Here is a 26,625-nt window from a genome sequence, read left to right as displayed (position 1 = left end):
AGGCGACTCCAGAGAAGGGCAAACACAGCCCCATCCACAGCTACCGATTTCTGGGAAGGCTTCTGCATCCCAGATCTAGTCCTTGCTGTTGGCCTATTTTACCAGGTCACTTCGGAGAAGGATCATGGGGTAGCTGGGAGAGCCTGGCTACCTGCTGGTTTTAAATCCTGGCTCTGCTGTGTGACGTGGGACAAGTTACCTTCCCTCCACCTCAATTTCCTCATTCAAAAAGGGAATCATTTCGACCTTTCTCAGCAAAACTGAATGAGAGAGTCCGGTGCCAAACAGAACTCATTAAATTCTGGTTTCCGTCATTCCTTCCTCTCATTATTTTGGTCCTCCTTTTCTGTTAACTGGAGGACTACTCTGATTAGAGATGTGGGGGTCCAGAGTTTGTAAATTCCCCGCATTGACACTGGCAAACCTCCACTCTGGATGATTCCAGACCTCTCCTTGGCCATTCACTGTCAGGCTCCCTCAGTGGTGGCCCAGAGCACAGCCAGGGCCCCAAACAAGGTGTCTCCATCACCACCCACAGTGCCTTTTGGCACCACGGCAGCCTCCTCGTTCTGCCCAGCTCCACTGGCCTTGTCTGCTTTCATGAGGCTTCGTTGTCATAGCAACCCACAGGGTCACATCCCTGAGGCCCAGGAGCCAGAGCAGAAGGACCGCCAGGAAGAGAGGGTGTCTACAGCCGCTGCTCCCCCACATCTCACGGGGCCTCCTCAGATCTCCCCAGGACACCCTCTGATGACCTTACTTTGCCCCTAAGGGGACAGTAAACAGAATATAGGCCACATCATCAAACCCCCTCCTTTCTTGAACAAAGGAACTGAGGGTTAGAAATAAGAGGTGATTTTCCCCAGCTTACAGATCCTCTTCCTGGCAAAGCTGCAACCGGAACTCACGTGTCCTAACTCCTGCTTGTTAAAACCTCACTTCCTCCGATCGTGTTAAATCTAATTGAGGCTGCCCCGGACCAGGTGCCAGCGGGCCTCAGCACATCCTCTCCTCCCGGACCACTGAACGGGCCACTTGGCCCCTGTTTCCTGGCGAGGACAATGGGGCCCAGCCCCACTCTGTCCCACAGGATATCGGGAGGATGGCACTGGTTCTCTGGTATGCCCACATGATCTGGAATGATAGCCGCGCCTCTGGGGACGGATGGCAACTGGAACCACGAGGTTACTTCAGCAGGCGGGTCAGGAAAGTTAGGGAGGAGCTCGGACATACAACTGATTTTACTTTTCTTGGCCCAGGCAACCGAGGAAGCCTCCTCCACCCTCCTCTCTGCCTCATCACCTTGTCCCTCCTGTGATCTCCCCCCACCCCGACCCTTTGTCCTCTCTCCTCCCTTCTCTCCCTATTCCCCTGTCCTCTCCCTCCCACCCTCCCTGCTGCCCTGTACTCATCTTGACCAGTGGGCCACCCCCACATGGCTCCCCTTTCTCCAGTGTTTTCAGGCACCCGCAACCTGGCCCCCCGGCGGCTCAAGAGAGAGCAGGAGTGTCCTGCCCGCTGATAATGCTTGCCATGTTAGGTTGACCTGAGTTTTCCTGAACGGGGACCTGACCTCGCTGCCCTTCCCGGGGGCGTTTTATCTTGTCTGCAGCAGGGGATGAGGATGAGGATGAGTCAGGCGAGGAGAGGCTGCCGTCCTGCTTTGACTACGTCATGCACTTTCTGACCGTCTTCTGGAAGGTGCTGTTTGCTTGCGTGCCCCCCACGGAGTACTGTCACGGCTGGGCCTGCTTCGTCGTGTCCATTCTCATCATCGGCATGCTCACGGCCGTCATTGGGGACCTGGCCTCCCACTTTGGCTGCACCATTGGTCTCAAGGACTCAGTCACAGCTGTTGTCTTTGTGGCATTTGGCACCTCTGTGCCAGGTAAGAGTGAGGGGAGCCTGGGTTTGCAAAGAGGTTACTCCTGGGTCCAAGTGACCCCCTCCACTTTGCCTCAAGATCTTCTTACTACCACTGATCTGAGCTAACAGAGCCTCTGCCCTGAAGGTGTGCGGAAGTCAAAGGGATTCCTGACAACAGCACTAGTGAGAGCAGACATTCCTTGAACCCTTTTGATGTGTCGGGCTCTGTGTATGCCACACAGTTGACATGTTTTCTCTCTGTAATGCTTACCAGATCCCTACGTAATCGGGATCATTATTATCCCCACGTGACAAATGAGGAAACTGAGGCCCACAGAGCTAAATCGGCTGCCCGTGTGAGCAGCCCACTTTCTCAACCTCCACGTGATATGAAGGCCACAAACAACACAATTCAAAGACCATAGATACAGTTTTCCTCCCACGTGTCTCTGGCAGCCTCTGAGACCAAAGATTAGCCCACTGGAAGGTGTCACCCTGGAAATCTTCACGAGAATTCTTGGCTCCCTCACTTAGAAGGACACCTGTGAGTACAAATCTTCTCCTGACAGGACAGGAGAGGAAGCTTAGTGAGCTCGTGTCCTTTCATATGATGAATTACATGTTCTTTTCTTTTCGCATAAACACCCAGAGACGAACAAGAGCAAGCCTGAATTTATTCATTCATTAGGCAAATATTCATGGAGCCGGATGCAGTCTCGTGCTAGGCTGTTGTGGAAGGTGGGCAGGCGCGCTCCCCACTCTGAGTGGAGTTCAGCAGCTAGCGGCAGAAACGACTCAACTCCCATTATTGAAATCATCTCCGTTTAAGTTAAATGACAAGAGAGTAGAGGTGCTGTGTTAGCATAGACGGAGGGACGGGGCTGGGCTGGTTCGTGGACAGCTTCCAAGAGAGGCTTATATAAGCTGGGCTGGAACGACAAGGAGCAGAGGGCTATGTTAGCTCAGGCTCCTGACTGAGTTCAGCTGGGTGTCCAGGACATCTGAACCTGAACTCCTGCCAGGGAGCCTCCCTGCTGCCACAGCAAGGAAGAGAGAGTGTCAAGTGCCAAGAGGGTTATGTTGAATCCCATCAGACGGGACTCTGCTGGCTGGACCCAGGGAAACCCTTCCTGGACTAAGAGAATAAATCCCCCTGGAGGGTAACTGAATTGACATGACACTCCAGGGAAACCTCGTCCCCAAACCCCAGCACAGAGCAGTGGGATGATTTGCACATTAGTGATGCAAGAGCCTTGGCTCTCCTGGAAATGCATCAGGTGGTAGGAAATTAGATGGATGGTGCATGGAAAGCTTTGTGGAGGAGATGCCCTGTGATCTCCGTTCTCCAGGCCTCAAGGGACGGAACTAATAGAGGGAAAGGAGCAGAGCTATCACAGTGGGAAAAGGGACACACGTGAAAAGAAATTGCAGAGGATCAGAGGGGGAAGAGCAAGGTCATAGGTAAGAAAAGGCAAGAGATTTTCTCTCCGAGATCCGAGAAAATTGGCAAGAAGGAGGCAAGCCAGGACAAGCTTGGGACATTTCCAAGTCCTTGCACTTGGTCAGGGAGCAGCTGGCAGCATCAGGGGCTTGAGAAAGGTTACACAGTGGTGCACTCAGCTGATTTCATGGCTTTGCCCAAAATTCTTTGGGATGATCATATGCAAAGGGCCCATCCATGAGAGTTTTAGGACCAAATGTCTTGTTAACTGCCCGTGTAACCTTGGGTAGATTGCTTGACCCTTATTATCCTTACCTGTGAAATCAAAGGGGGGCTAGATGTCCCTGACAGTCCTCCCAACGCCTACAGTCCAGCAGCTCGCAGGGCCCAGTGCCCCATATACTTACTACAGAGGCTGAGTCCCGTCTTCCTTGAGTCCGTACCTCATGGTTCCCTGGCATGTCTCTGTCCGAATAATCCAGCCCCTAACGTGATGCCAAGCCTGGGGGCCATGACTCTGTTATGTGAGCTGATATTGTGCAAGATGGTTATAATCAGCATCTGCCCTCAGCAGCTTCCCAGGCGGCCAAGTTTCCCTGGGCAGATGGAGAAATAGCAAATTCCCCTTACCGGGAAAAAAAAAAAAAAGAAGAAGAAGAAAAAAAAAAATCCAAAGGGAACAGCAAACCCACTCAGTAAATATCAGGACCTAGGCCCTTAGGGATCTTTCAGACCCCAGCGGATGAGGAACCTAAAGCCCAGAGAAGTGAGGTGACCTGTCCAAGGCGACACAGCCTGTTCATGTCCAAGGCCACACAGCCTGCCTCTCCTTCCTGAGCTTGGTCTGGGGCCCCAGCTGCCTTCTGGACATACGGTGGGGCCAGGGCGGGAGTGGGGGGCCCTCCGCGTCTCAGGCTCCCTCCAGCTCCCATCCTCTCTCCCTCTTCCAGACATGTTTGCCAGCAAAGCCTCAGCCATCCAGGATCTGTACTCTGATGCCTCCATTGGCAATGTCACGGGCAGCAACGCCATCAACGTCTTCCTGGGCATTGGCCTGGCCTGGTCCGTGGCCGCCATCTACTGGGCCCTGCAGGGACAGGAGTTCTACGTGTCGGCCGGCACGCTGGCCTTCTCGGTCACCCTCTTCACCATCTTTGCGTTTGTGTGCATCAGTGTGCTCCTGTACCGCCGGCGGCCCCACCTGGGCGGGGAGCTGGGGGGCCCACGTGGCTGCAAGCTGGCCACGACGTGGCTCTTCGTGGGCCTGTGGCTCCTGTACATACTCTTTGCCACGCTGGAGGCCTACTGCTACATCAAGGGCTTCTGAGCCTGGCGCGGGGCCTCCACTGCACATGCCTCGGACTTCTCCTGAGAGAAGGGCACTTGGCCACCGTGACCTCGCCCGGGGGGGGGGAGCAGCCCACAGAGGCCCCAGGAACCTCACCCGACCTAGACCCCCCGGGCAGTGGGACTGAAAGGGCAGAGTCTTAACCAGTCAAACCGAGTGGAGGAAACACCCTCTTTACAAAGTATTTAATTCAATACAAACCAACAACAGCAACAAATCCACCTCCTCCCCATCTTCCCATCCGTGTCCTGACCCACAGCAGAGGTCAAACCTTCCACCGCCCTCTGATTATCCCTTTGCTTCTTCTCCTTCCCTGGGGCAGGGCTTCCACGTCTGTCCTGTTGGTCGCATCCCCACACTGTCCCCCAGCTGGTGGGGGTGGAAGTGAGTCCTATTGCCCAGCCCCCCCCCCCACCTCCGGCCACTTTCTGGTTCTCTTTTCATCGTAGCCATTACTGTGCTCACTTTGCCATCAGGTGTCGCTCATTGTTTGCTCATATGTCTTTTCTTTCTGGTCGGTTAACAAAGGTGCTGTGGAGGAACTCCCTGGGAGGGACAGGCAGAGGCAGGACGCTCAGTGGCACCCTCTCCCCCTCTCCTCCGGTAACAGCTGTCTTTTGGCTCCAGCGGAGTCCTGCACCGCACCCCCCCCAATCTGCTTTCTTTCTCAGTGGGAGAGGGCTGGCATTTGGGTGGTAGTGTGTTTGCACACCCATGCGGTGGGCTGAAGAACCAGGGCTGTGGCAGGGGCAGGAAGACCTTTATATGCTTCTGTCAAAATCCAGTTCAAAGCAAAAAGTCATGGTTCCTTCCCTCCCTTTCCAGTTTACTCTGCCCATCTCCCTGGGGCCAGGTCTATACATTCATCCTTGTGCGGGAGGACGACCCACCACTTGCGAGACGGGGGACAGGAATAGGAACGGGATGTGATGACAGAGCCTGCTGGGGAGACAAAAGGCATAGGTGGCTTCTTGAGTCATCTTTGGCTTCGGGTCTGAGGCCGAGCAGAAGAGCTGTCCACCTCGTGAGATCTTTAAGGGGAAAGTCTGTGTTTAAAAGCGTCAGTGTGTCAGACAAATGTCAGCCTCACCAGCCCCTCACTTTCTAATGTGCCACACTGAGAGGCCTGACTGTATTTTTTAAGATTTTTTTTTTTTTTAATCAACCGAGAGGTTGATAAGAAAACCAGGGGCTCCTTCCACCTCTCCTGGACCCTCAGGTCACGTTTGAAAGCATTTTCACAAGAGAGGAACTGGAATTTCTCATCTCTCCCACATTCCTGATTGTTTTTAAACCTCACGAAGCTCTTTTTCCAGCCTGTGGGCTATTTCTTGCCCCACTAAGAGGAACTTTAGTTGCTATCATCCCACGGAGCCTGGGTTTATAGAAAAAGAGATTGCCGTGGCCTACAGACCTTTTCCCAACAAATTTGAAAAGGACCTGGCTTTAAAACCCACACGCTTGTGTGTGCGCGTGTGCGCACACACACACACACACACACACACACACACACAAACACGGACACACATAGGAACTCATCACAAAACTGCCCACAGATCTTTAGGCTTTCTGCATTGACATAAATACATTTTTTTAAGGGGAAAAAAAGAGAAATTAAAAAAACACCTGTTTAATTTTAAACACATTTTTTTAAGAAAAAAATAACTAAAAAAGAAACAGTGCTCATGTCATAAGCTATGTTGACAGTTGCCAGTGGAAATGTTGGGTTGGTTTAAAAAAAAAAATAAAAGCTATACTTATATCTCTCTAAATACAGCTTGCTCCTTCCATGTTTCTTCAGGAAGAGGTCCAGGGGGCCATCTGGGGTTTTTCTTCTGGAGCAGATGTGGTTGAGGTGAAAGTGTCATCTCCTATTTGTATCTCCTGTCTGCCTCTGCATTCCCTCAGAGGCCAGTGTTCCAGACCCAGTGTTTTTAAAGCAAAAAAATACGTCAGGGAAATGCCACCTGTCAAAAGCTGGACGATGGGATGCTGGGGGACAGAAGCAGCAGAGCTGTGGTGATTAAGGGAAGGAGGCTTTTGTATCCGAAAGGCACGGTGGGGCAGGAGTCCAGCCAGGCAAACGGGGCCCTGTGTTTATTACCAGTAAGCACATTCGTTCATTCACTGACTCATCATCTGTGCAACAAGTGGATTTTGAACACTGTCGCAGCCTTGAGCTACATTCTGGTGATAGACGGAAGACTTCAAGCAACTCACGGTCCAGAGGCACAGGTAATGCTTTCTTAACCAGGGCCCTTTTGGTTCCAAGAAACAGAAACCCATTAACCTCGTCCAAGAAGTGGGGGGAGGGAAGGTAATGCTGCAAAGGCCTGGTGAAGGGACTGCTCTCATGGAACCCAAGACAGAAGGCACAGCTGGCAATAGGAGGCTGAAAGCCCTCGGGAACCAAGTCTTCTCTTCCCCACCCCCAGATGGCATAGTCCCCCCACTCCTTGCTCCTGTCTCCCCTTCAGATCTGGCCCCTTCCTCTCCCTCTCAAGGTGCTCTGCTTGACCCATGGCCGAGTGTGGCCACCCGCCCTGACACTATGGCATAACTCTATAGCTCCATTCCCACAATTGACGGGAACATCCCTTTTCTCTTGAGAATGAATTCTTAATGGAGAGAATAAGACCAATCTCCTAACCCCAAAGGGCTATTCCTGAAAGGCAGAACCCTCTGTTGGAGGCAGGGGATGCGGTGCCTGTGGATTGGGAGTTTGGTCTGAACTCCCAGTCTGAATGGCTCAGGAAAGGAGAGGGGTGACATCACAGGTACTATTGCCCTTTCCAAAAAGCCAAGTGTTGGGAAGGGGCCTATGAAGCATATGAACCACCAAGGTACAAAAAAAATTCCAGTTCTGTCATGAGTGCTCTGAGAATGCCATAAATAGGTACCACCAGAAACACTAACTCAGCCTGGAAGCATTGGGAAAAACAGAGCATGTAACATTTAAGTAGGATCTTGAAGGAAGGGGGACCATTAGAAAAGATCCCCAGATCTTTTGGTGAGGGGGCTTGGTAAGAGGGGTAAGCAGGTTATAGTGTCATCCAGGGATAACGCTGGCAGGCTTGGCTAGAATGTAGGGTTCAAGTGGACACGAAACAACCCAGAAAAGTAGACAAGGAGAAAGGTTTGGCCAACAGGCTCTTTCAGTTCTTTGCCAGCCGCTAAGATGCAAATGAAAAATGTCCTTTAGCTGATTACATGGTAGATGCTAAGTCATGAGATCCATTTGTACCTACCATTCCCCCTTTTTAGCCATTTCTGGGTTATCTAGATTTCAGGCTTTTATCAAGGGAGAGGCTGGGATAAACCAGAGAGAATGGGAAAGAGGGTTGAGAAGAAGAGCCTGGGAACCTGAAGCCCCAGGTGCTGTCCTGGAGGCTGTCATTCCTTGGTTCTGTGGACCTGCACCGCTCCATCTCTGCTCTGGACTAGTTTCCTGAGCTACAGATAAGCTCTTCCATGGCCTCAGAGGCTATTACTTCTACCTTTCACTCTGGCCTTCTGGAAAACATACACAAAAGTGATGTGTGCACCTGTGTGTTTATAGGCATGCACTTGTGCATGTGTGTGTATGTATAACAACAACCTTACCCGACAGAGGGTTGCAGAAGTCCTTTTGGAATTCCCTGGCCCTGTGGCCTGTGTATTAGAGTGAAAAAAGACATTTCCAGCCTTTGCACACATGTTCATTTTCAGCACTTTTTACTGACTGAGCCACACATTCCCGCTCCCAGGTTTATTTGTTACCAGGGTGATATTGCTGCTATAATAAGTAAACCCCAGGATCACAGAGGCGTAGCAGGATGAAAGTTTGCTCCTCACTCTTGTGATAATCCGACGAGGATGTGCCCAGGTAGCAGGTAGTTCTCTTTCACATGATGATCCAGGAAATCCACTTCCCTCCATTTTGCATTTCTGCCCCTCGCTGAGGCCTTGACATGCTCCTCTTCCAGTGCCAGAAAGGAAGACAATTCAAGAAGGCACACACACTTCGGACTCCCTTGGCTCTGAGGTGACATGCATTACTTTTGCTTGTATTCCATTAGGAAGCGCTCATGGCTTTATCCCACCCAAAGGCAAAGGAGACTGGGAAGTACAGACCTGGCTGGGCAGACACTTCCCAGGGTCCACTCTATTTTACAAGAAAATGAACCTTTACGAACGTGTGCCTTCACCACAACCCTTCTGTTCTTAAACATAGATATTTTTAATATCAATGGCAAGAGCCATCTGACCTATATCTATGTGAGGCTTTAGAGGTTATAAAAAGCCTTTTATATACATGTGTTTGAGCTGGATAAAAACCACAGAATAGATATTATTCTCATTTTATCACTAAAATCCTGAGTGGCTAAATGATTGCCAGGAGCACCTAGTTATTAGAGGCAGGACACAAACACAGGTCTTCTAATTCCAGATCTAAGCTCTTCCCAGCATATTACAACCTCTGATGACAAACACCAGAACAGAGTTTGAGGCCCCCAGGAGGCAGATCTAGCCAGTGAAGGAGCTCCTTGAAAGCAGCCAGGGGCCAGGAGAGAAGGCAGAAGAAACCAGCCAGCAACTGGCCCTCTCAATTCTCCTTCAGTTCCCTTCTCCTCTGTCTCCATCCTTGCTGAGCAAGGAGCTTCCTCAAGAGGCAGCTGAATGGACGGATGTTCCAGTAAGAGCCAAACTGGTAGAAATTTCCAAAGGGTAGAAAATTACACAATGGTAAAGTGAGCTGGATTGAGGTGTCAAACTACCATTCATAATGGAGAATTACCTGGCCCCAGGGAGGGGGTGATTCAAAAGACATCTTCTTGGGAAAGAGTATCCAAAAAAGATTCCTGGAAAACTGCCCTAGTAGGTAAATCCTGTGACATTTATGACACTTGCAGAAGAGAACAGGCTATCAAACTTCATAAGAAAAGAGATTAGCCTTGACTCATACTCAAAGGAATTCATCATTCTTTCTTAAATATCTAGAAAGGAGGTCACCCAAGGGAAACTCTTCTGATGCCTCAAAGTGCTTAAACTCTGATGTCCAGTCTTAGTCCTTTTGCTGTGTCTCACCTTCTTCTGACCACATCAGCATAGCCGGTTGTCACTCCATTTCTCTGCCATCCCTCTTATTAGAACTGTGGATTACATGAATGGGGTTTCTTCTACCTTGTGTGGTAACCATTCACTCTTCTGCTATGGTCAACGCCTCTGGCTTGGATCCTCGTTCAATCAGTTTCTCTTTCCATGACCTTAGGGCAGCAGTTAAAACCTGGTGGCCATGAAGCTTGATGTGTTTGATCAATGAAGGGGTTTTTTTAAGTGGAATAATTGTTAATGTTTTGAAACAAAAATATATTGTGTAAAAATGTGGACTTGGGTTTCTTTGGCCATACTCTATGGGCATTCTCATGTGGCAACAATCCAATGGAGCTGTTAACTGGCCACCCCGTATAGAGAGGGTTTATGTTCTCAGTTCACTAGAGCCCCTACCCATCTCACCTCTCTCATTCACATGACTCACCTGGCCCCTGGAACCATCTGTGTGGTGACACCTGCTATGGGGTCAAGGCTTCAGGTACTTGCATTTTGGCTTTTCACATATTGGTGCTACCATTTCTACCCTTTTGATGGTAGACTCTCAGCCAGAATCTCATCTGGGTGAGGTTCTTCCCTTGGTGGGATAACTCAAAACTTCATTCCCATAAATTTGAATTCTTGATGCATTGCTCCACTTTTTAATGACCAGTTCTTTCAGGCAAGGGACTATGAAGGAAGCATTCCCCATGAATCCCCAGAGTCCAAACATCGTTCTTCTTTATCTCGTTGTGTAGCAACAAACCAATTTCCCCCAAGTAATTGGGACAATCGCCCCACACTGCAGTGATCCTCTCTGGCTTATTGGCATAAAGTGCCCTAAATGAGTAGGGGGCAGGCCCAGCTTCCAGTCCATCAGAGCCATAACTGTGTTTTCTGATGGAAGCACTTCTCCCTTGGGCATTAGGGCCTCCCAACCTACTGAGCCCAAGGTTGTAGGGACACAAAGCAAAACTCTTCAAGGGGTTTATTAGGCATGATAATGAGAAGGATCACCTCCCTCCCCCATCTCTACCTCTTGGTCTCCAGGCCTATGTATCCGGTTTAGGGGCAGTCAGCACTATCCGTTGATCTCCAGTTTAAAGCTTAAGTGCACTCAGTAAGATAGCATCCCAACTTAAGGCATTATTGTCTCCTAGCTGGTGCTGTATTTGAGCCTACATCAGGTCATTCCAGTATTATGTAAAGCCAGCTACCTTTGCATAATGGGAAATGTGCTAAAACTAATGCCTGTGATCAGAGGCAATATTGTGAAAGGTATCATGGCAATGGATAAGGCATGCTGAAGTCCATGAATGGAGATGTTAGCAGAAATTCTATGGGTAAATCCACATCCAGAATTTGTGTCCCTTCCCTGTGAAGATGAACTGCTACCTCCTCCATGATGGGAATGATCCAATGTAATCAACCTCATACCAAATAACTATCTGATCATTGTGGTATATAGTATTGTATGAAGGGCTTATCAGTTTCTATTAGCAGATTGCCCATTCATCCATGCATGAGTCCGATGAACCTTGTTGATGGGGCCCATGTACTCGAGCTCAACCATAGTCTCCATCTCTGTTGCCAAGACCATTTTATACATGGTCCACTGAGCAAGCATCAGAGTGACTAGGGAAAAGGCCAGCTAAGATCCACAGGATGAGTCAACTTGTCCTTTTGATTACTGAGAGCCTCCACAGCCATGATTGGTTTTAGGATGGCATTCATGTAGAACACTAGTATGTTCCAACGCTTCAATGATCCAGACACCCATTATCCACTGCATGAGTCAGTGTAGATCCATAGTTCAGGCCAAAGTGGACAATCACATACACTGCCTGATGTTCTGTCCCCTGGGAGGGTTTCCATTCACCAGTCTTTGAGGACCATCCAAGTGGGGCTGCAGCATGGTGCTGTCCACTTCTGGCTGGTGCTGGCGTGCTGTGCAGATCCAATCCTGAACTGGGTTTGTGCTTTGTTCTTATCTATAAACTGATTGCAGGGAATTCTCTGTGAAACCATAGTGTGGTTGACGGATAGGCTACAAAGCTGCAGATACGGAGTGTAAGTCACCTGTTTTTGCAGCTTACTGGCACCCTCTTGACCTGAATGGCTTGGACTCAATATCTGTACCTTCCATTTTATAATGGAATGCTGCCTTATAATCCTTGATTTTGTGATTTTTTGGGTAAGGCACCAGTTGTCCATGGGTAATTTAAGTCACATGTCACTTGGTTTCTTCCCCACCTGTGTCCTCAAGAGAACTAATAATATTGAGCATTTACTTAACAGAGAGACTTGGGCTTGGTCCATATTCCTGTCCTCCCAGTGCCTACAGGAGAGGAGGGACTGCTTTAGAGTTTCCTGGGGGAACATCCACTTGTCCATGTGCATATTCATAGCTATTCATTTGTCTTTTTCTCCTATGTATTATGTCTAAGGTCATAGGAGACTCAGGTGAATCCACAGTTTTTATAATCATTGTTATAGTCCTGGTGCCTAGGTTCTAGAACCACTTGCTCTCCCAATACCTTTCCCTCCACCTTTTATCATGCTAACTTCAGTGATAATTTGGATTAATATGATGCCACCATCTACCATAAGCTATCATTGCCCTCTTTGCCCTCATCGAGGAAGCTATCCCTGACCACATGACCAACCCAAACCCAGAGTCCCACTGTATGAGTTTGTCTCCTGGGTCCACTTCCACCATCCATTCTGTATCAGCTAGAATCCCCATAGAAGCAAACGGAACATTGAAATTGCGATAGTCCAAAGGTGCGGACAGTGTTGGAAATCCAGGACCAGCAGGACTGGAGCTGTAACCACCTGTTGGCACACGTTTCAGGAGAGAAGAGGTTTTTGGAGTGAAAAGGAGAGTCATGTAGATAAGCCTCCTTGGGGGGAGCAGTTTAAGTGGAAAAACACAACCAGCCCAAGTCAACCTCACGGGAAGAACCAGGAGAGTAAGTGTCTTGTCCTCCTTCCTTCCCAACTCCCCATCCCTGTTTCCTGCTGGACTCCTGGTTATCCAGAGGAAAGAGGAGTTCCAAAGATGCAGTTCATACAAGCTGCCTCCCATGGTAGAGCAGACAGTGGGGTGGAGAAGGGTAAAGAGTACCACTAGAGAGTCAGGCAGGCAATTTCTGGCATGTCATATAGAGCTGTTGCAATGATTTTATGAGAGAACGAACCTAGCAAAGTACCTGACAGATAGTAAGCATTCACAGGTGAAGACACTGATGAAGCCCAGGGAGGTGATGCTAACTGCTCAAGGACACACAGCCAGTTCCTAACAAAGCCAGCTGGGGACTCCCATACTTGAAGCTCTCTCCACTGCCCCTCCTTGCCCTGATATTCCACCTGGCTTTGCTACTGACATTAAGTTGTCCCTTCACTCTTAGCTTCTCCTCAAGGAGTTAACTCCCTACAATACAGCCCCTCACCACACCTTTTTGCAACAGAATACACATCTCCTCATGGTACTTCTGCCTTATTCCCCTGCTTCAGCAAATATATCTCATTAACCCCCTCCCTAAACATCTTACATTTTAGATACGGACATTATGTAGTACTCAACATCTCAGTAGACACACTCCTTTTTACATGGATAATGGACTTCCCCATTAATGTACATCATACCCCTCTTTAGATTACCATATTAAGTGCTATAAGAATACTAAATTAAGGGCCACAAAAAGTGGATTCTAATTCCGGCTCTTCCATAAGCTGTCTGCTCTGGAGAAGGCCCCTTCACATACTTGGTCTTACATTTTTCATGCATAAACATTAGAGCAGGTGATTTTCCAGGATCCTCCTAGCATCAAAGTTCACTGATGATGCAGAGGAAGAAGGGGAGGGGGAGGGCTCACAGAGAATGTGTAAGAATACTTTTCCATGCAGAAGTGTTTGTACCAGGCACTGTGCCCTGTACTTTACCCTCATGAGCTCACTGAACCACCAGGGCCACCCTGTGAGAACGGATTATTAGCCCCATTTTACAGATGAAGGAACTGAGAACAGAGAAGCGATTTGCCCAGAGTCACCCAAGTACTTTTTAGCAGCACCAGAACGTATACTGGAATCAGATTTATACTGGAAACCAAACTCTAAACCAATGATTCTCAAAGGATAGTTCCAGCACCAACAGCATTACCTAGGAATTTATTATAAATTTAAATTCTCAGGCTCCACCCTGACTCCCGACCACTGGGGATAGGTCCCAGCAAACCGTGGTTAACAAGCCCTCCAAGTCAATGTGACGCCTGTTCAAAGGTGAAGTCCAATGTTGCAAACCGTTATGCTCTACTGTTTCCCTTCCCAATTCTTTCATCATATACATCTCATTACATGCTCAAATATGCAGATAGCAATACAGCTCTGTAAACACAGCCTCAGTGTCTTCTATTTGTGTCTCCAATTCTACCTTCAAATGTGCTGATTGCATAATTCTTCCCATGGAAACATCTCAGTATCTCTCATACACCCTTTACTTATTTTTTTTCAAGATTTCGTTTATTTATTTATTTGACAGAGAGATACACAGTGAGAGAGGGAACCCAAGCAGGGGGAGTGGGAGAGGGAGAAGCAGGCCTCCTGCTGAGCAGAGAGCCCCAATGCAGGGCTCGATCCCAGCACCCCAAGACCATGACCCGACAGGACCCCAGGACCAGGACTCGAAGACAGACGCTAAATGAGTGAGCCACCCAGGCGCCCCTCTCAAAACCCCTTTAAATGCTTTACTGTAACTGCCCTCACTCAGGTTTGCAAGCTATTCTAAGCCTTAAGGTGGTGGTTCCTGTCTAACAGAAGGAGCAGACATGAATGATTACACCCAGGCAGGGATATGTGCTTGGAGGGATGTAGGAAGCAGCAGCATTCGATTCTGAAGCAGAGCGAAATGAACAAAGAAGGTAGGGATTTTTTCCATACAGAAGCAATGCTTGGGTAGAGTTTCCAACATGAACAAGAAGAATAATTATTGTTATTGTGGGGATATTTTTGTTTGAATCTTAGTTCTTTTTTTGAAAAAAAAATCGAACAGAAAGAAAATCTTTTCACCAAGTCAGAGATTTTAGCTAATCCCCCCTCCCCGCCATGATAAATTAAGGAAAAGACCTTAAAATAGAGACTCCAGTTTTAACCAACTCCCCTCTGAAGCTCAGGGAGGTGGCTGAGGTAAGAATGGGGGTTGGGAGCATTCAGGAGGAAGCATTGAGAATCAGATGGGTGAACCAAGTTTCGAAGGATGAGGCATCAATAAAGATAGATGAGGGCACCCATTTCAGGTAGTTTAGCAATGCTATAGGGAGAAGCAATTGAGAGCAGGGAGTGGTTCATTTGTGAAGAACTGGTTTCAAGTCCTGCTCTCATTTGACTAGCAGATTGACCTTGACTATGTCACCCAAGGAGCTCAAGTGTTGTATTTTTCACTCAGTTACACACCTAAGATACTGTTCTCTACTTTAGAGTTTAGCGGGGGGGGGGGGGGGGGGGCCGGTTTTAAAATACATAACTGCTGTAATTTATGCATATTCTGTGATATTTATGTTGTTCCTAACATTGCTGTTGTTCCAGGAGAAGACATAAATTTGAAGGCCTTAAGTAGCAGGTGGGACAGACCATGGCCACCTACGACTTGTGGAGTTTGTGGGATGTGGAAACAGCAGGGTTAACGAGATGCCACCAGGGCAGCAAGCAGGGTTAACCAGACGCACACCAGGGCAGCATGGCAATAGCACAACAATGGAATTGTCTGTTTTTGCAGGAAAGTGTGCGTGGGAGGAGGGACTGAAGATCATGGCCAGACCAAGAAGCTTAGTTTCTCGGACTTAACGGAGGCAACTGGATTTACCCCAGAAGCTACTGTGTACTCTGCTCTAGTCTGCCGCAATTAAAAAATACCACAGGCGAGTGGGTTAAACAACAGAAGTTTTCTCCCAGTTCTATAAGCTAGACGTTCACGGTCAAGGTGCCATCAGGGTTGGTTTCTGGTTTTGGCCTCTCTTCCTGGTTTGCAAATGGCCACTTCTTCATTGTGTCTAAGTGGCCTTTTCTCTGCGCAGACACATTTCTCTGGTGTCTCCTCCTCCTCTTCTTTTTTTAAGATTTATTTATTTACAGAGAAAAGAGAGAACACAAGCAGGGGGAGCAGGAGAAGGAGAGACAGACTCCCCACTGAGCAGGGAGCCCAACACAGGGCTAGATCCCGGGATCCTGAGATCATGACCTGAGCCAAAGGCAGACACAGCCCACTGAGCCACCCAGGTACACCATCTCCTCTTTTTCTTCTAAGGACATCAGTCCTATTGGATCAGGGCCCCACCTTTATGACCTCATTTACCCTTAATTACCTCCTTTAAGGGACCATCTCCAAATACAGTCAGAGTGGAACTTAGGGCTTCAATACATGAATGTTGGGGGACATGATTCCATGCTGTCCCACAGTGGGACTCTAAGGACAAGAATACCATGATCCGGTTTGCCTTTTCCTTAAGTCCGTCCTAGCCATCCACGTGGTGGGTGGTGGAGGTGGGGAGTGGAGATCAGCGCCATTCAAGCTGTGGACTAGTAGGAGGCAGATGGAATGGCGGCCATGCGGGTGGAAAGGAGGGCACAGAGAATTAGAAGAGGGACTCACAGGAAATGTGACTGCCAGGAGGGACAGGGAGAGGTGGGTGGGGCTGATGGGTCCAGTTCTAGGCATGCTGAGTTGTCGGGCTGGTGGGCACCCAAGGGGAAGCATCCAGGAGCCCGGACTCCGCAGACACTCAGGCTGGGGTCTGAGACAGGCACAATCTCAGTAGCAGATGCAGAGTGCAATCACAAGTCTCCTGAACATCTATTCCAGGCGGAAAAGAGCCCACATGCCACCCTGCAAAACCTTCTAGTCACAACTGTGAAAACCTCAACCACCAACAGCCTAGTGCAGAAGAACACGCATTAGCCTAGCTCTAGTTTGTTTTTCCAGTTTGAGGTGCCCCCTTCCTCCCACCCCTCTTCCTCCACACCCCCCCATGCTTTTCCCCTGGGGTGAGCCCATCAGCCTCTCTCCAACACGCTTCTGATCACTTCCTGCCTTTCTCCTCCCTCCCCTGCATACCTCTACCTCTTCCTCAGTCTGCATCCGACCTCCCCCTCCGCACTCACATCTCTGCACTTCATTTTCTTCTTTCTTTCCTGCTAATGGTCCCCACCATGTGGAGCCCCTCCAAGGGGCCTTCCCACACCCGCCGCACTTGCTGAAGGTGTATTTGCCACATCTCCTGGTCGGGACTAGCCCCTCTTCCCTCGGGACTATACCCCTCCCTCTCCGCGTGCATCTCTCCCTTCTCTGAAACACAGGAGCCTTGCAAGCAAGGACAACTTCCCTGGGCGCGGCACAGCACAGTCTGATCAGAAAGAATCTAGGTCCGTGGGGGCAAAGGGAGCCACCCAGCGCCAAAGGTGGTGGCTCAGTGGCTAAACCACAGAAGCTGATCTCTCAGTCCAGGACTTGTCCTGAGACACCTGGGAACCGACACCACAGACGTCTAGGGCCACACAGACCCCCACTCTCTCACCTCAGCTGGGCTGTCCTGGGGCCCTCCTCACCATGTCTTGCCCGTACCCCACCACCCTCCCTGAGGATCAGGCCGCCAAGCTTTCCTGCCCTCCGGCCCCCAGCCCGTGGTCCTGCCCTGCTATCTGGCTGTGCACCGTCCTGGTCCCCACCAGGCCCCTTCCACACCCAGTCAAGGGTTTTGAACCAGCTTCCTGGAATCAGCTTCCTGGAAGCTTCCAGCTCAGCATCCTGGAATCAGCTCAGCTCAGCCCAGCGTCACTCGGGATCTCCAAAAGCCGAGTTCCCATCTTTAACAGGGAGGAGGTAGCCTGTGGGAAAGAACCACTAGCACCGGGCAGTGGGGAGGATGGGAACACTGCAAAGATGGGGGTTTCCACGTGTGGTGTTGGGTCACGTCTCTGAAAGGACTCCCTTTGAAGAGATCCTCCTCCTTCCACTGCGCCGGGTTGCTAGGGTCTTACTGGTGGGAATTTAGACCATGTTTTTATACAGCACAGTGGGCCATGTGAGGAGTGAGGATAAGTGGGTGTCCAGGGGGCCCACCCTGCCCTGGGGCAGATGCCCCAAGGACAGACCCATCTGGGGCCACATGCCCATTAGGGTTCTCAGAGGGTGGGAACCTCGGAGCCCTGGTCCTGGGCTTGGAGCACCTGGGGAATTATCCCTGGGATCAAATTCCCTTTGCATCTATCACTAAACCCACCATTAACAGTATTTTATGGGAGAGGGGATACGCATTTCTATTTCCAGAATAGTGATTAGGACGCGTAACTTAGAAAAAAAGATGCTAAGTATCCCATGTCCTGAAGAGCCATAGTTGGAGCTCAGTGCCCTCCCCGAGGACAGCATGACACTTGAAGCAACCCTGCAACCAGCCACCCTTCCCCGTTCCAGTCCACAAAGGGTGCGGGAAGAGAGAGGGAGAGTGGGAATCCCTGCATTTCTTCCTCTCCTCCTCCTTGCAGCTGGAGAAGCTGGGAAACTCCTGGAGAACTGCCCCTGGAGATCTAGGCCAGCTGCCGGCCGGACACCTCATTTGGCCTTCAGAAGTCTGTGAGGTAGCAGGCTTGCTGACCAGCGTCTCCCCAGTGAGGCAGGGTGAGAGGCGGGGAGAGGCAGAGCCAAGACAGGAGGCACTGAGGGTCATCCTGCTCCAGGGAAATGAGATGTGAGTTCCCCAGGGTGAATGGGCACCACAGAGGCAAACGAGGCCTGAACCCTCAAAACCGCAGGCAGGATCCTGTGAAGGAAGCGGACATGGGGTAGGGCGGTGTGGGGAGGTGTGGAAGAGGTCAAGCCAGGGCTGACTCTCCCATGGAAAGGCCCTATGCATTGGGGAGGCCCCCACTCTAGGACCTGACATGGGCCCCACTCCAAGAGCCAGCACTGGGGCACCTGCCCACAGAGGTGGGGGCTACCCACGGTAACCTGAGAGGCCTCCACTGGGAACAGAGGAAGACCTGTTTTCTGCTAAGGAGCTCTTACCGGTTTCCTCTCCTTCCTCCACTACCCATCCCTTGGAAGAGCTGAGTCCCATGAAAGCCCAGGGATGTGGTTTCAGAGCCTGCTGGGACCCTGCTCTCCAGCCAGCAGTCACATGCCCGCTCAAGGGGGTGCTGGGGTAGCGGGGAGGGTTGGGGAGCAGGATCTAAATCGAGCTGGAGATTGAGGTTTGGTAATGGGCAGAACCGAGCTTGTAAAGAAGGGAAGTGGCCAGGAAGTTGTCATAAGGGATCCAGGGCACCGTGGAAAGAAGGTGCAGAAAATAGTGAGCCCAGAGGACACATTTTACCATTGTCCCCAGGGCCCTGAGGTTCCTCACAGGGGGGCTATCTACCCTCGCTGAGCTCTCAAGCACCTGGGAGCCTCAGTCACCAGAGATGCAGCTTCCAGGTGGTGGGGGAGGGAGCGTTGAGTGCTCACAGGAGGGAAGATATATTCCTGCTGCATCACAAACGTGGTCTACCAGAAGCCATGGGACAATGTAGAAATTGCAAATATTTTAATCCATATGGAGAAAGGAAACACAGAGATAATCTATGTTGGATAGTCACTGGAGTTCACTAAGTATTCTAATTCTACTCTGGGTACTTACCAGCTGTCTTGGAGTTAGGTGGGAACCATGTGGTTGCTTTAGTCAATGAACATGTGGGCCGAGTGACATGTCATTCCAGATGGAAGCTTAGGAACCAGTGTACAATTACCATGTGTCCCCCCACCTCCCCTTTTCTGCCATCACCCATGGTGGAGGATGGAGCCTCCCTTAGCTTGGGTCCCTGAGTGAAGACAGAAGGAGGAGCGCCCCCTGCTGACGTCTTATGGATAAGTTGCAGGAATGAGAAGAACTCCTTTGGGATTGAAGCCTTGGGGGCTGTGGGTGTCTGTGTACTGCAGTTGATGGTGGTCTCTCCTGATTCCTGTGAGTAGGCTAAACAGTGTGCCCATCACCCAGTGAAGAGATCCACAATGTAAGTATGCAGCCTCTCCACCATCAAGTGTGTGAACGATCAGGGTTGGTTTGGTCAGGTATGCCACATCCAGGATCGTGGTCTTTTAGCTACATCAAAGTTGTGGCTAGGAAAACCCCCCTGCAAGGGGACCTTCATGGTGTGTCCCTTGTTTAAGGGAAAGGGGCAGTGCAGGTGGGGGAAGGACTGAGGCGGCCCTGATGAGGTACTGGCTGGGGATGACGTGGAAGAGTAGAAGGAATTGGCCAGAGCTCTCACCCAGATTTGCTAAGAAATAACGGGAGAAACCTGTGTCACGTATTTTGCACCCCATCCAGAGGGCAGGCATCAAGTAGGCCATGATCGTTCTTTTGGATTCATGGAAGTCATGCAAAGGGGGGTAGTGGTCCAGGCTGCAGGGAGGAGGGCTGAATTCATGGCACTGCACAGAAAAGGTCAGGTTTCCCCAGTCCCCACCTGCACAATGGAACAGAAGGCCAGTGCCACAGAGCAGAAGATGGGCATGCTGAGAAGGTCTGCAACCACGCTTGTGGCCTTGGGGGTCATTCAGGAACTTGGGAGCAAACAGCCAGGTGACCAGCCTGGCTCTCTCTGTCTTTTTTTCCTACAAGGCATGGGTGCTGCCCGCTTCCCCTCTTCCCTGAGTCCCCTAGAGAACCAGGGGTGTATACCAGCCTACAGGTCCCTCCCCAGATGGCAGCACAGGCCCAGCGACACCCCTTTCTTCACATCCTAACTAAAAATGTCCTCACTCTTTCCCTCCCCTCAGAGGTTAGGTGTGGCTCAGGAACATCTTGGCGAAGGGAGAAACAGGATGGGTCTATCTTTTCCTTGACTGCAACTGATAATGGTCCTCCTGTCCTTGGGGAAATCAGAGAAAGGCTGAACGGGGCTGCAGGTGGGCCCCACACTCACGCGCAAGCTCAGACTCGTCCTCTCCTGTACCAGGCTGGGAGTCTCTGCCGGAGACTTGGTCTGCCCTAAGTCTCCCACTGACGTCCCACATGGGCAGATGCCTCCCCTTTTTCTCTCCCCCAAATCCCTGAAGCCTATGGGAGGCCTCAGCAAACCAGGGGGCTTTTACTGAGACTCTAAACACCTCAGAGTAAAACACACTCAGAGCTGAATGCAACCACGTGGGCCCCCGGGGGGTGGGGGGAAAATTGGGGGAGAGGGGAGAGGCTGCTGTTCTAGCTCCTCAAGGACGGCAGCCAGGAGTGGGCAGGAAACTGCGGGTGATGCCACCAGCAAGTCACTGAACTCCCGAGTGTGATTCGTGTGAAACGGAGAGAAAGACGCGTCTCGTCGGGATACACAGGATAGGGCACGTAGACAGCGCGCTGGAGCCGGGGGTGAGCCTGGAGACTCGGTGTCAGCACTAAACCCACATGATGACATGCACGGGTGACCCCCTTTCCCAGGAGCACTTAGCTGCATAAAGGGGTAGGGGAGGGTTTTTAAGAGGAATTACCTTCTTTCTGTTTGCTGGCAAAGAACAGAAGGGCAGAGTGTGGCAGAGGAAATTCTGGAGAAGGTTCTTGGAGGGTGGTGGAGAAGCCATTTCAAGGGACAGCCTGCCCCTTTGTGTGGGGAGGGGAGGAAAGGAAGAGGTGCCAGTATACTGGAGAACATCTAGAGCCTTCCCTTGGAAGCCAGTCGAAGCTCCCTAGCAATGGGGACCAGGCCAGCAGCCTCAACCCGAGTAGGTATCCCAGAGATGGCATGAACCCCTTTGGGCCTCTGCACCCTGTCTACAGCTGCTTCCCACCTGGGGTCCTGAGACCGGAAGTATGGCTGATGTCCCCAACCCCTCCAGCCTGAAGCCATGGATTGGGCTTCCACCGCCCCCCCCAGCCCTGCCCCCACAGCACGGCCTACAACACTGCCAACCTTCCGGTGATGGTTTTGGGGAGGGTGGGCAGCTGTACAAAGATGTACAAACATGGGAGATGAAGGCCAAAGGGATCAATGTCCTCATAGCAAAGCAGGCCGACACCTCTCAGCCACTTCAGACTTCCCTACTCATCTGACAACTCGGACTTCTTAGAATCAGAGCACCAGGGAAAGCCACCAATCTTTTAAGAAAAAAGAAACCCTTCCATGAGGGGAAGCCACCCAAAGAAAGAGGCAAGAGCTACCAAGGTTTACTCATTTTTATTTTTTATAAAACAAGCTACAAATACCTCCCTCTGTCCTCACAAAGGCAAGCCACACAACACAGCCCACAAGTGTGAGAGAGAAGATCCAGGGTTGGGGAGGAGGGGTTCTGAATTTCCACAGGGGGGCGCCCTCTCTGTGTTTTCATGCTTCCTCCAGGCCCCGGGAAAGGGGCTGGGGCCTCTGGAAGGTCCATCCTGCTCTAGCGCGCTGTGTCATCTGTCCAGGCCAATGCTGGGGGCGAGGGTTGGGGGAGGAGCTCCCTTTCCTCCTTACCAAGTTGGGATGGGGCCTCCAGTCACCCCTGAGACAACCTCTCGGACTTGCTCAAGAACCTTCTCTAGCATGAGGCCCCACCAGAGCATGTCCTGAGGAGGGTGTGCTGACCCCCAACTCCACCCTGGGCACTCCCTGAGGAGAACCTTGAGTGGGCCCGTGCTTCTGGTGCCAATGCCTTCCAGACCGGAAATGGATACACTGTCTGCTGAGGTGGGTGCACTTATGTGAATGCTGGGTGGGATACAAGATGAGGCCAGAGTTCCAGGACCAATCTGCTAGGGGCACCGGTCCTGGGCCACCTGTCCTCCTTCGATGCTGCCACGGCTGCTCATGGGAAGAGACACTCAGTGTCACTTGTTGCTGTCTAATGGCTGTCTGAATGGGCACGGCCACCGGGCAGAGGAAGGCTGGTCAGGCTGCTGTGGAATCCCAGAAACATGTCTGTGGAAGGTGAGGCCTGGATTTCCCCCTAGCTGGGTTATTAGCCCTACACTTCCAAGGGGGGCAGAAGTTGAAGGCCCAGGATCAGTTTTGCTCTGGAATTGGCCTTGAGCCTAGAAGCCCTTAGGAGCATTTGAGGGAGAAGGAAAAATCTCAGTATTGGGTTAAAAAACAAACCACTGAGTCACCAACAAGATGACCAGTTGAGCTCCTCCCTCAGGCTTGTCATCACCACTGAGGACAGAATGGCCTGCGAGATACAGAGTGGAGATGAAGACCCCGTCTGACCCCACTGCTGAGAGAGCCAGTCTTAGGAAGCCTTGCTTGTGCGTTTGCAGGGGGCTGGCAGCGCACTCATCAGTGCTGGCCTCTGTCCTCTTTCCTCCATGGCTTAAACATCAAACATCTACCAAACAGAAGGACCCACTGTCTCTTTTTCTTCTTTGCCTCCCTTCTCGTGCTTTACAGAGTAGACACTAACACGGGCAAAAATGTTTCAAAGGACCTAATGCAAATCATCTGGGGATCATTTGCTCAGTGGGTCACGAGGATCCTGGCATACCCACGGATGGATTCTCTTCTGGGCCGCCTGAGGGTCCGGAGAGTAAGACCATGTGGGGATGTGAGAACGGGTGCCTGGGCTGGATAATGCCCTCCCTCCAGGGGGCATCTCCATCTGTCCCCCAACCCAACCTCCCTTGAGAAGGCCAAGTGCCCAGTGACCTGCCAGATCTGACAGCTAAAGCAAGGGCAGGACCCTCCTCCCCCGAGAAAAGAACCAACAGAGTCTACACATAGGGGTTGGCCTCCAAATGGAATCCAGGTGGGCTGGGGATACAGTCCTGGGGTCTAGAAATTGGGGCCATGTGTCCACAGCCCCCACAAGGAGGGCAGGAAGAGGGAGGGGAATGAACAAACAGCAATGCCAACGCCTGTACAAAAGAACTATACAATTTACATATATATTTATGTACAGTATATAAATCTCTTTCTTCTCAGTCCCAACAACAAACACCCGCCCGCCCACCCTCCCCACAACAAAACCCCTCAAAGTTGTCAGTAGCAAATCCAAAAACTTACAATAAGAGAGAGAATAAACAGTCTTTTTCCCTTTCCTTTTCCCACTGGTATTAGATACTGGTGTTTAAAAATAAAACCCAAAAGAAAACACACAAATCAGAGTTATTGAAAGTGCAAACATGGTGGGCACCACTTATGTCACACGGGATGCGGCCGGGCCGGGGGAGCTGGGGAAGGTTTGGTGTAGGGTGGTCCGTCCTGCCTCCCTGGTCTCTCCACCTGCCCTTTGGTTTTCTGCTCCTTAGACGAGGCGTCCTACTGGGAAAGGGAAACAGAAGCAAGAGGTCAGAGGTGGGCCAACTGCACACATTCATTTCCTCACAAGAGCAGCCTGTTAGAGACGGGCTGGGCAGGACGCAGGGAGCCCAGACTTACAGGTAAGCCCGTGTTTTACCAACCCATCCTTTGCCCCCATGGAGCACCACTGTGACCCCTGAAGCAAGTCTGGCATTCCAGAGAATGAGGCCTTGCCCAGGAAGCACGGCTGGGGGAATGCAGCCCCTATGGGCCATCTGACTCCCAGACACTAGCCCTTCAACCTGGGATAGAGCAGGCATGGCTTTATACTCAGGGATGGCAGATCCTTGTAGAAGGAACCAATCTTTCCCTGTGTCCCCAGCAAACAAAAATGGAAAATGGGAGCCTAGATAACTTGGCCAGCTCCTCCACTCGGGCCAGATTACCAGTGCTGCATTTAGGGGGCCCACGGAGGGGACCCCAGAAAGAAGGCAACTTACTGAATGGGTTTGGACCGGCTCATTTTCCCTGGGGGGCGCTGCTGAGACCACCACCTGCAACAAACATAGGACACTCAGGGGGCCTTGACCCAGAGAACTGGTGGGGCGGGGCTTCCTCTGTGCCTGGGTGGCTGTCTCCTCCAGCCCCTAGAATGAAGAATGGACTTAGGAAAGAGAGATTGTGTGGCCGTGCTTCCTGTTCTGTGGGTGTTGTCCCTCTTCTGCCTGGGTGAAGCCACCGCTGACCAGCACCTTTAAACAAAGTCCCTTTTCCATAAGGCCAGGCCCTCATGGGAGCGCCTCTCTGAAATCCCCCAGCTATTAGCTAAGAAGGGCTTTGATGCCAATGGACATTTGCATAACCTTCCTGGGTCCCGGTTCTCCATGTCACAGAACATCAGGGATGGAGGGAATCTTAGTGACCATCTGGTCCCACCCCTTCACCCAGCAAATCTGGAAACTGAGGCTTGGAGCAATTGCATGAGTTAACCAAGGCCCAAGCCTCACTCTGCTAACACCCACTCTGCCCCATAGGGTGCTGATGGGTCTTGAAGGCTCCTGTAGGGCCCAGGGCTCCTTGAGGAGGAGTGGGAGCTGGGCCAGCTCCGTGTGACCCCAGGAGGCTGCGTGACATTGCGCACGTACCATAACCCCGCTGGGCCAGTCTACAGAATGGGAATTGGGGCCACAGCTGTGCCGCAGGGCTGCCTTGAGGATGGACTGAATTCATAAAGTGGAGAAAGGGCTTTGAAGAGCGTGAGGTACTGCGGGAACCCACACCCACCCATGGGCCATGCGGACCCACAGCTCAACGCTCCCCTCTCCCTGTTACGCTAACATTCCTAAGACCTGAGAGCAACAGAACCCCAGTTGGGGGGTGGGCCGGGGGCAGAAACTGAGATGTCCGATTTTACAGATGAGGAAATGAGCCTGGGAAGAGAGTGATGGGCTCGGGGACCAGCAGGTGGGCAGTGACAGAATCCCACCTGACTCAGAATCCCATCATTCATCTGCTCTGTACAGTGGCAGCTTCTCTCAGTTGACAGCAGGAAGATTCACAGAGAGAGGTAGGGGGAGGTGCCTTAGTTGAGCCAGGGGGCCAAGCAGAGACTTGGGGAAAGGAAACACCCGCTGGGGAGGACCCAGCCCTCACTTGGAGAGGCTTAAGGCACGAATCCCTTACCTAAATCTCGTCATTTACCCTGCGGGGCAACTTTATATGATAGTTACAAAATGATCCAATCATCCTCATGTTATGATGGGGGCACTGAGGGGAGATGGCATAGCTTTTATGTGTGAAGTGAACTCAGGCCTGGCTCTGCCCTCCCAGCACCACACTCTTAGGGGCACAGGGGTGTGGAGGAGGAAAGGCCGGAACCCGGGGCATCCTTGGGCAATGCCAAAGGAGGGCTGGGATGTTTCACAAATGCAGGAACTAGTCTCCAGTCTGCCTGCCTCATGTGATGGTGCCCATCACCCTGACGAAGACGGTTTAATCACCGGGGAGGACAAGCCAAGAAAGAAGGCCCAGCCCTCAGAACGTTTGACCCCTCATGCCGTGCCGACAGCTTGGCCCCCAGTGCACAGTCTGCTGAGTAAAACTACCAGTGTTCACGAGGCATTTCCAGAAAATGTGGTTTCTGAGACCCAAAGCGACACTCGTTCCTAAACTGCCTGTGCTCCCCCAGCCCCCTGGAGCCCCCCCACCGGGCCTGCAAGCCCCTCTCAGCCCACCAGAGGGCACCACGTGTCACCAGATGGCCAAGGCTAGGCTCGGGCCCCAGGGAAGCTGCCTTCAGCCCGTGGGCGCGCTCCTCTACTACTACCAGTTTCTTCTGTGCGTTCACCACAGACTGGGTTACTGGGCTAAGTGCCTCACAGGCACCATCTTGTTAAATCTTCACACCAAATCTATGAGGTAGATGCTATCACCTCCATTCTGCAGACAAGGAGGCCAGAGAGTTTAGATGACTTGCCAGAAATTATAGGGCTAGGGAGTGGCAGAGCCGGGATTTAAAAGCCAGGTCTGTCCGGCTCCAGAGCTTCTGTTCTTCATCCACAGCCCCAGCCCCGGCCTCCCCTATGCCTCCCATTAATGGCCCTTTCTCTGGCAGGAGAAAGCACTCTGGGGGCCTCCCTGGGCAACTTGACACGAAAGCCTCGGCCGA

At 51.3% G+C, this 26,625-nt stretch overlaps 2 protein-coding genes across 16 annotated transcripts in view; one reads left to right on the top strand and one right to left on the bottom strand.

Moving 5' to 3' along the window:
* Positions 1-6,427, top strand: part of SLC8A3 (solute carrier family 8 member A3) — a 141,841-nt gene extending 135,414 nt beyond the window's left edge. For 7 of the 9 annotated variants that reach the window (XM_047738565.1, XM_047738568.1, XM_047738569.1 and 4 more), the window contains 2 exons: positions 1,613-1,888; positions 4,258-6,427. In XM_047738565.1, the coding sequence (XP_047594521.1) occupies positions 1,613-1,888; positions 4,258-4,634 (653 nt within the window). In that variant the 3' untranslated portion in view covers positions 4,635-6,427. The remainder of the gene's footprint in view (positions 1-1,612; positions 1,889-4,257) is intronic. The other 2 variants (XM_047738567.1, XM_047738573.1) reach the window with 1 other exon arrangement.
* Positions 6,428-21,906: 15,479 nt separating this feature from the next.
* SMOC1 (SPARC related modular calcium binding 1) overlaps positions 21,907-26,625 on the bottom strand; it is a 152,105-nt gene continuing 147,386 nt past the window's right edge. For 4 of the 7 annotated variants that reach the window (XM_047737985.1, XM_047737990.1, XM_047737989.1 and 1 more), the window contains 2 exons: positions 24,458-24,511; positions 21,907-23,978 (listed from right to left, as the gene is read on the bottom strand). In XM_047737985.1, coding sequence (XP_047593941.1) covers positions 24,477-24,511 — 35 coding nt within the window. In that variant the 3' untranslated portion in view covers positions 21,907-23,978; positions 24,458-24,476. The remainder of the gene's footprint in view (positions 23,979-24,457; positions 24,512-26,625) is intronic. The other 3 variants (XM_047737986.1, XM_047737987.1, XM_047737988.1) reach the window with 3 other exon arrangements.

The sequence above is a fragment of the Lutra lutra genome, chromosome 7 (assembly GCF_902655055.1).
Source record: "Lutra lutra chromosome 7, mLutLut1.2, whole genome shotgun sequence".
Classification (NCBI taxonomy): domain Eukaryota; kingdom Metazoa; phylum Chordata; class Mammalia; order Carnivora; family Mustelidae; genus Lutra; species Lutra lutra.
This window is presented reverse-complemented; position numbering and strand designations above follow the sequence as displayed.